This window comes from Lampetra planeri, chromosome 55 (genome assembly GCF_965212315.1).
Source record: "Lampetra planeri chromosome 55, kcLamPlan1.2.h2, whole genome shotgun sequence".
Lineage (NCBI taxonomy): Eukaryota > Metazoa > Chordata > Hyperoartia > Petromyzontiformes > Petromyzontidae > Lampetra > Lampetra planeri.
The window spans coordinates 4,805,799-4,816,162 of NC_136161.1; the positions used below are offsets into that span (position 1 = coordinate 4,805,799).

At 42.9% G+C, this 10,364-nt stretch overlaps 1 protein-coding gene across 1 annotated transcript; it reads right to left on the reverse strand.

Moving 5' to 3' along the window:
* Positions 1-4,890: 4,890 nt before the first annotated feature.
* On the reverse strand, positions 4,891-5,853 carry LOC144735548 (odorant receptor 131-2-like). The gene has a single exon (XM_078617981.1). The coding sequence runs from the start codon at positions 5,851-5,853 to the stop codon at positions 4,891-4,893; it is 963 nt and encodes a 320-aa protein (XP_078474107.1).
* Between the last annotated feature and the right edge of the window lie 4,511 nt (positions 5,854-10,364).

The following is a 10,364-nucleotide window of genomic DNA, read 5'->3' on the forward strand; positions in this document are numbered from 1 at the left end:
GCAATCGTAGTAATTAATGTAATTTGTTTGTTCAAGGCTAAGTGGGAACTACAGCGACCGCTCCGGCGCCATGCCCAGCAACAGCCGCTCTGATTGGACAAGACGTTTGACCTCATAGCTGGGCGTGACCATTCGTGATTTCAAAGAAAAGGGGGGGGGGGTAAAATGTATAAGTACTCATTGTTAAAATTAAGTAAAAATATCAATCTTGAATTGTTACACGATGCGAGTCTGTGTAGAAAATGTCAGCTCGTTAGGCTTCGTAGATCTGAAGATATTAAGCGTCACAGATTTTAAAGAACGAAACGTCGTAGTTTTTTGTTATTTTCTTTAAACAGACAAGGCAAGTTCGATAAAGTGTGTAAAAAAACGTTAATCAGAAATCTCATAATTCCTCTTATCTATTTTGTCTCGCTTGCATGTGCATTTGAAGAAACATGACCTTTTATATTTTATAAAGACAGAGTTGCTGACAAAAATGTTCATTTTTTTATATTACGTTATCATCATATCCCTACAACCCTTACACATACACAAATATTTATTTCACTTCGCATTTTTACACGGACCCTAATATCACGAAAGCAAACCTAATGCACTCACAATATGGATTTGCAACACTTCTTTACCGTCCGTTCCAGATGGAATTGCATACGCATCAAACCTCGACATTACCAACAGGCTAATATACACGTGCTGCCCATCACGGAAAGGGGGAATGGCTCTGTCATCTGTCCTGCCATATTAACACGCGAGGCTTAAAAAAAATGAACCCCAAACAGGCCCCATTCTTTATAAAAGCTCATTTGCCACACCGTCCAGGAGATACATTTAGCCCCTCGCCTGTGCACACGCGTGCTCACGAGCTGTATATGTAATTCTGTGTTTGTCTGTCTGTGCCGACTGATAGAGCCGCCACTGCCGTCTCTGTTGCCACGCCGCTCCCTATTACCCTAAAGTCAATCCCTCGGCTGTTCCTTCCCAGGGTAGCGTAAATGCATTCAAAGAGTTATTCTTTAATCAAGTGACTCAGTGTTGTTGTTATTGTCTTGCAGAGGTGTGGACTCGAGTCATGTGACTTGGACTCGAGTCAGACTCGAGTCATGAATTTGATGACTTGCGACTCGACTTGGACTTGCATAACAATGACTTTGTCCCACCTATGAGATGTGGACTCGAGTCATGTGACTTGGACTCGAGTCAGACTCGAGTCATGAATTTGATGACTTGCGACTCGACTTGGACTTGCATAACAATGACTTTGTCCCACCTCTGTTGTCTTGGTGCCACGTTAACACCGAACAGGGATGCACGGCGTCCAAACGACCCACATAAACGTGCGAGGCATGATGTTTTTTTATATTACTAGGTAAGGCCCACTGAGCTGTATAGCTTTTTTTCAGAAGCGACCTGGCCACAAATTATATCTCAACGAAGTGGCTTATCATGTTAAAATGTATAGCAGCCAAATACTCTAAGCGCATGTTTCTAAATGTGGAGGGGAAAACCCGGAGGAGAAAAATCCACATGACCACGGAGAGAACATGCAAACGCCAAATATACAACAGGTGTCAGGATCGAATCCACGACCTCCTGTAAACAAGGCGAAGTATTTTACATCTAGCCGCCGCGAGACCCAAATACTTGTCCGGCAGACAATATCAAAGCATTTCACAATTACAGATAAATAAAAACTCACTCAATTATAATAATGATAGCAGTTATGTTGTAAAATTACATTCACACTTTTTTTCAAATAAAGTCAGTTGAGATGAGGACAGAGATGGCAGAATGGAGATGCCAAGAGACGAAAATTCTTAGGTGCTTCCAAACACTTTATAGCTCAACCGAACAAGCGTGTTACCCGTGTAGCTGTGTTGTGATTTCCCAGTGCATTCATTTGGTCACCTCTTGAGAACACCGTATATAAATATGTACATGATCACCATGCATGTAAATATATCCTGGCGTGTGACAGTTAATTGCCTCAATGTGCAACACGCAGGGTGCATTTAAAACACCGCGTAGCACTCACCGGGTTCGCTGTTGTAGCAACAGCTATCAAGGAAACGAGCTCCTTAAATAGGGATAGCCGCTCCCCGGGAATCTGTTCTCAAGTGGCAGCTTGCCATGTCGACTCGTGCCGTGTGGATAGAGTTGACATGTGGAAGAAAACCCCCCTGCAACTAAGCAATGTTTTTCATTGCTAAACAAATCTTCCCGTTTGTGGCTCACGGTGTATTAAATCAAAATAATAATTATTTATTAAAAGCAATCGTGGCCTGGCTGGCCACCGGGACAGTAGCAATGTCCCTAATCGAGTATGAGGACCATTGATGAGATTTTAAGTTGAATTTGTTTGAATGTTGTCTTCTTTTTGACAATGTATATAGAATGTTGTTTGTCTCTTAACTGTGATTCTTATATATGTTATTGTTGGTTGTAATGTCATATTAGTAACACCGAGTCTGCTGCTCTCCAGTTTCATGAGTGAAAAGCGATGGCTAGATTGTGGCTAATCCTGGGCCAGCTGGCTCAGCAACTTTAATAAACTAACACAGAGATATAGAGACCCACAGAGCCTCACAGAGATACATAGAGAATCGTAGAGATACAGAGAATCGTAGAGATACATAGAGACTCAGAAACACATAGATACTCATAGAGAATCAAAGAGATGCATAGAGGCTCATAGAGACTCATAAAGATACATTTCGACTCATAGACTCGTAGAGACAGAGGTGGGACAAAGTCATTGTTATGCAAGTCCAAGTCGAGTCGCAAGTCATCAAATTCATGACTCGAGTCTGACTCGAGTCCAAGTCACATGACTCGAGTCCACATCTCATAGGTGGGACAAAGTCATTGTTATGCAAGTCCAAGTCGAGTCGCAAGTCATCAAATTCATGACTCGAGTCTGACTCGAGTCCAAGTCACATGACTCGAGTCCACACCTCTGCGTAGAGATACATAGAGATGCGTATTGAGAGACTCATAGAGATTCGTAGAGACTCATATAGATGCCTAGATACTCATAGAGATCCGTACTCAGATATTTATATATACGGGGCCTCAGATACAGTGAGGGAAAAAAGTATTTGATCCCCTGCTGATTTAGTACGTTTGCCCACTGACAAAGAAATGATCAGTCTATAATTTTAATGGTAGGTTTATTTGAACAGTGAGAGACAGAATAACAACAAAATCCAGAAAAACGCATGTCAAAAATGTTATAAATTGATTTGCATTTTAATGAGGGAAATAAATTAAAACTCGCAAAATAAATGATCAGATAAATAACTGAAAATGAAGCGCAACTGACGATTACTACTCTTTCGATTTATAATGAATACTAACGATCGATCGATGCGCGTGTTCACTGACACTTTCCTGCTCCTGCGCAGAAGACTCGGACAACTAAATGGATAGCAGAGCCACAGACAATCAAAATCAATCAAACTCCACCTACTGTTATAAATATATGCAACTACTCCACTGTAGTGGCGATCACGTAGATTTCGGATTAACCGGAGCAAATGGTTTTTTGGCTTAAGCACGTGACTTATAATAAACATTTCCAAGAATAACAATGGATAACTGTTTTTATGTTATTAATTTGGGCTTCAGGGGAAATCCATGAGTTATTCATTTGTCAAAATCTCAGGTGCGCAGGTAATCTGCATATCGGATAAACCGCACGCGGATGATCGAGAGTCTCCTGTACGTACGCCATTTTTTCGAAAAGCATCTACCACACAAAGGGAGGGAAACCTGTGTAATGGGTTAAATTCAGGCGCACACTGGAACTTGGGAGGCAACACTATTTATTAGGTAACATAACAATTAACACTTAACATAACGACTTAAGGTGATAGCCACCTTCCTAACTTAACAAACACACGAGGATATTACATTACTGGACCAGGACAGCCCGACACGCTGCCTGGCCCACTAGCGGAGACCGGAGAGCTTCATCCCAGACTTGACACAGCAGAGCAGCCCCGCTCTCTGTCCACACACCGCTTATATCCACTCCGGCATGGCCGGCCCCGCCCCAGGCCACGCCCCCCTCCAGATCCCCAACCCCGTGACTCCCCTGGGACCCCTGGCCCCCCTTTATCCGGTCACGTGTCCTGTTGGGTTCACGCAGAGTGTCATGGCCTGACACGACCCCCATGACACCTGCCTACAGCCCCCATACCGGCCCAATACAGTAGTGTCGTTCTACAACACTACACCTGTAAAGGCAATTTTTTCGGATTAACATCAAGCGTTTTCCTACAACTTTACGGTCTTACAATATTAACATATATTACCTCAACAAAGCCACATTAGTCTCCTTTATATGAATAGATTCATGTATTTGATCAACTTACCAGCCTAAAAAAGAACATCTCATTTGAAAACTAATTTCTGGATTAAAAATGCATTTTCTAGATTGAAAACTAATTTCTGTAGAACTGCTGTTTGTGCTTAGTTTGTTGTCCTTCCCCCACACCTCTGATTAGTGAGGCTGCCTGTGTATGGTGCCAAAGAAGTTAAACATACATACATTTAAACTAAGACAAATAAATCTTGACATAAAGCTTTCGTGACTGCAGGAATTCATATTCTTGGGTCTTTCGGTCAAATCACGTAGATAGGTTCAAAGAAAATAACAAAAAATAACAAAAACTATGACGTTTCAATCGCAACACAAGCGGTCGTCTTCAATTTTCCTGAAGACGACCGTTTGTGTTGTGATCGAAACGTCGTAGTTTTTGAACCTATCTACGTGACTTTACCGAAAGACCCAAGACTAAGACAAATATTTAGGCATTTGAACGAAATGCAATTTTAAAAGCATTTAACGACACAAATGGTAAGATTCACGTTCATTTTTTGCATGGTTTAAAATGCAGTCACCCTATTGTAGTGACAGGTGATCTTCTTCCTAAGACACTGCCTAAGTTTTTTGTCACGTATTCCATAAATTAAGGGAACAACAAACCTTGAGCTATAATAAAGAAATAAATAATTGCATAACCTTAATATTGTCATCACGTTAGGATCTGATGTCATTTTCGCAAAAAGGATTGCAAATAATGTGTTACCAAGTGAACACAGATACAGAAACAACTGCAGGCCGTGTAATATCACGGTTTGCTTGGCTCGTTTCGCCTTAGACGCATCATCGGACGCCTTTCTAGCGACCATCATTATATTGAAGTAGGTGAAGATCAAAGCAATGATGCAGACCGTGAAAATTACGGCGTTTGGGAATTCTCTGAGCACCGTGATTGCCATGGGGTTGGGCATCAGGCTGTCGGTGAGATACGAAGAACAAGTCCGAGTGTTGTTCACGGTCACGCCGCTTGTGAAGACCAGAGTGCCGCACGCCAGCGGGAACACTGAAGCGACGGACCAAATTACGGCCAAGAACTGAAGCGTTTTGCGGTGGCTGAACCAGCGGGGGTGATGGAAGGGGTGGCAAATGGCCACGTATCGCTCCACGGACATGAGCGTGACGCACATAACCCCGCTCTGGTTCAGAATTGTGCTGACCATGGTGTTCACGTTGCACGACGTCAAACTTAAATTTGTTTGTAGCCAAATTAAAGTAGCCATGACGGTGGAGTAAAACAGGAAGAAGGTGTCGCACGCAATGAGATTGGCGAAGAGAATGTAGCGCGAGTTCTCCCTTAGCTTCATTTCGGTGAAAATCGTGATGGTGATAGAGAAAAATAAACACAGAGATGGGGCCGTCATGAATAGGATGAAAATCTGGAAGATGTTGTAAAACAGCCGGGAGTCCACGGTACTGCTGCCAATCGTCGCGGTGTAACTCGCCGTCACGTTGCCAATTGGCATCATGACTTTCGGAATTCGGCACTTTTGCAGACACACTTAAATGTCATCAATCATGAATATATGGTATATTAATGTTTTTGGGGTTTAAGGCATCCTTAATGTGATACGGAATGGAAGTAAATTAGATAACCATTGAAAACATCTGTCCTGGAGGTTTGTATTATAAAGAGAGACAGTTGTGCCACCAATTCCTACAGAGACCTAATTTTTCAAAGGTCAGGGCTCATTTAGTGGGATGATCGGGCTTTTGCCACTGTGCAGCTCCCCGGCTTTGGAACAACGCTTTGCCCTTTCTAATAAGACATTCAGAATCTTTAGATATATTTGTCCATCTTTGAAAGTCACCTCTGTAAACTGGTCTTCATTTGCTATTTTCTGACCGTTTACCCTGGTTCTGACCGTGTAGCCTGCAGGTTTTGTTTATCTCCCGGCGCGCATTTGTGGGATCTGTGGATGAAATGCGTCACTTAACAAACGGCAATTATTTGTACATCATTCACGAAAGTATGCTGTTGCAGTTTTAGGTAATAACCACAAAATCCACAATCTGTAAATAACGCTGTCAATACGATTGTATTAAAAGGAATACAATTTTTTTCAAACTTCGCTTCAATGTAATTGGCCTGCTGGCAGACACTCTCTCTAGACACAATCACAATCGATGCATATCATGGGCTCACTACTTGAAACGGGCTAAATCGTTGTTATGTAGTTGTTATTGCCGCAAGCCTGGCATGCCCGAATCTTTGTTACTGAAGTCTTTAGGGCAAATTAATTCTTCTAAATATGATGTGTTACATTCCTCTTCAGGTCGTGGTCACACAGCGCCAGCTGTTATTTACTTTTCACAATTGATCTGCCCTGTGGGGAACAAAAATAGAGCAGTCATAATTACATTATATATGTACTGTATTAAGACATTTTTATATGTACAATCCGATGATATTACAGTGGTCCTTCGGTTCATGATTTTAATTGGTTCCACGAAAACTACCGGTAATTAAAATGATCGTTAATCGAATATAGGAAATACGTGTTAAATGGTTAAATTGCTCCGAGACGATCGGAAGTTGACCTTTTTTACCCTAAAAAACATAGTTTATAATATTTAAACACGCAATGGTAATAAATATACATTCTAAGAACATATCAAAGCATTCATATGAGTATAACTATGGATAAATAATGAATGGAGCATACAAAGGTGCAAAATAGAGCATAAAATAATGATTACCTTAGGTGAAGAATATGTGTGGCTTAGGCTAAGAAGGCTTAAGGGGTCGCTGATTGGCTGAGGGCGACTCCGTGCACTTAGGAGCACTCCAATTGGCCAAAATTTGCGGTCGTAAGATATCTTAAACATATTGGAAATGTATCGTTAAAAGAAATGTAGTGACTGGGTATGTCACTATGTGGTGCCGGGCCTGCGAGGCCACGGCGGATAGTATGTTGGGTGAGCGCTGGTTAGCGCGAGGGCACCATGTACAGTATGCGGTGCGGGCTCCCGGTGATGGAGCAAGAGAGAGTGTCTGCCAGCCAGGGTTACGTTGGGGCATGATACGCTGGTTGACCAGCCGGCACGTGACCGGATGATATTGGTGGGGGGCCACCAGTGGACGGGGGCTGCTGGGTGGTCACGAGGTATAGAAGAGCTCTCGGGAGCTTTCGGGAAAGGTCCACAGAGATTTGATGGCCCTCAAATAAGAACACTCATCAGGGATCCACACTTTGTTACAACAATGACTGCGGCAGAGGCTAGAGCTTGGAATGCATTATCTGATGTGGTGCGAAATTTCCTTGGGAACAGGAAAGCGGACAACTATCGAGAGATTGTGGAGGAGCTGCTCTTGAGTTTCCAAGCACTTGGATGTAGAATGAGCATCAAGGTGCACTACTTACATAGTCACTTGGCCCAGTTTCCAGAGAACATGGGTAATGTGAGCGAAGAGCAAGGTGAACGCTTTCATCAAGACATTAAAGTTATGGAAGAACGTTACCAAGGCCGATGAGACTCAAACATGATGGCAGATTACTGTTGGTCCTTGATGAGAGACATTCCACAAGCTGTACATCGGAGAACATAAAAGAAGAGGTTGTTTATGCAGATGTAACATCACTATTGTGAATGACCTTTTTGTACATATTTTTCTTATCTTCACATTTCAATTATTACATGGTAATATGCATTCACTCACATTGATATGCAGTCACTCTCACAACTTTTGCTACGGCTCATTAAATGTTTGTTTCATTATTATTGTATATTGTATCTTATCTTATTCTTATATGGATGTCTGTTTAGCTATTCGTATATGAGCATAAATTTGCTGTTTTTATTGAAAATGCAATATTTGATATCTCAAAAACCTGATGTGATAGACAAAAACTGATGCCAGATTTGGAATCAGCACCACAAAATTACATTAAAACCGTTGGAATACCTTATGCCATCGTGTATTTGTTGTTGTAACGTCTTAACCTGCTCTTAATGGACATATGTGAAACAGAGCTTTATAGGTAATCGGATTCCTCTAGCATGAATACATATTCTGTATGTATGTTGAACTTCTTTTGCACTGGACGTAGCCAACCGTGCTAATTGGACACGGCCAACTAAACTAATATCGAGTTTCAACTTGGCTACAGGCGAAGCCAGTGAAATATTTTTTTTAAATATATGCAGCAACAGGCGCTATGCAAGAGGTGATAATTTAAGAATTCGACTTAAATCACCAAGAAACCACAGATAAAAGCGTCTCAGCAAAATTGAGATATTGTACACGGAAATGCTTAATGCATGGATTGGAGCAGACATAACAGTGGATGGTGTTGTAGGCAATTGTTAACTGAGATAGTGTAAACATAGAGGCCCAAGATGGTTGGACGTCTGCGTTATCAATGATGACCAATCCATTTAAAATACAACGTTTTGAATGACGAAGGAGAAGAACACCTGCGTGGGTATTTCCAGACAATCATCTGCACAATTGAATAGTCGACGTTTGTCTCGATACAGTGGCAGCCTTCTGTGAAGAAACGTCGACATTACCCCAGGGTAACCAATTTAATACCTTGCTGATCTCATCGAGGAGCGAAAACCATCACACGAACTCTGGTCAACCTCGCAGCCGCGATTGGCTAAACATTTAACAAAGACGGTCACTTATATTGCGTGCTTTCAGATGCACTTTCGTGGCCGTCCGGAATGATCTTCCTTCTGATATAAGGAAGTCACTGTATGTACTTTTAAATCTAGATTGAAAACTAATTTCTTTAGAATTGCTTTTGGTGTTTTAGTTTGTTGTCCTTTACCCGCACCTCCGATTAGCACTGTTGGCTACGTACGAAGCGAAATAAGTTCAACATACATACGTGACATGAAGGAGATATTACGTGGATAGGTTTGATGGAAAGTGAGCCGATGAAGTAAAACATCTTTTTCTGCACCCACATAAGTTTGAGACGTCTCCAAATGGAAATTGTGGTACAGGACGAGGATGTAGAGCTGAGTGGACTTGTCGATGACCAAAACCAGAGGTGGCAAGTTTGGCCTCTATGGAGGATGCTCGTTAAGGACGCTACTGGACAGTTAGAGGTACTCGCCCTCCAGAAACAAGGCAGGACTCATAACAACGAGCTAATCAACAGGCTGCAGAAAATTGGCACAGTTGGGAGCACAGATTGTGCATCTGGCAGTCATCTCAGTCAACCCATAACACGTGGGCATGTCCCGTGACCTCCTGTCAGCAAGCCTTCGACATTTTACCTGACCTCAAAGTGCACCTGGCCTGGTACAAGCGCCATGGTCACGTCACCATCATCTAGTGCTGAACGGCGGTTGTTGTTGTTGGCTGGATAGTGGGGAGTGGTGGTGCACACTGCACTATGAACCCAGCTACTCAATTTTGATTCCAACTCACGGCCAACATGAGTGACGAATATCTGAACAGTGGACGAACCTGTAACACCTTGGTCTGTCCCGTGACTTCCTATCGGAGAGCCTTCAACACTTGACATGACCTCAAAGTGCATCTAACCTGGCACAAGCGCCGTGGTGACGTCCCCACCATTCAGTAAGGGCTTGCGCCCTTATTATTATCGGGTCAGTGCGGTTCGTGAACGTGGGATGCACAGGAGGAGGGCTAATCAGATACCACTGGCCACTCATTTTAGCATTCAATCATCGCGTGTAGTCAGCGATGGACCCATTGCGCTTGCACATGTGACCTATTGCAAAAGCATTCACATGAACTGCTCCTGGCTGCAATACACCGGTGTCTCGAGTGATTTGTTTGATCCACGCAGCACGTGGGCGATGCCAGTCTGCTTCGAACGCCGACCGCCAACCAAATTGAGAGCGCAATTTTCTGCAGGAGTGCGCATCAAGATGTGGCGACGTGGTCCACAAAATGGCACGACGGCCGTCTTCCTCGAACTGAGCTCTCGGTCGCGAGGATGACCGGTCGCAGATGCTAACGGTGACATTTCTGACGAAGTCAAGTAATTGTGGCTGG

Bases quoted from the DNA above. Each gene is read 5' to 3' on its own strand.
- LOC144735548 (XM_078617981.1), bottom strand. From the start codon at position 5,853: ATGATGCCAATTGGCAACGTGACGGCGAGTTACACCGCGACGATTGGC.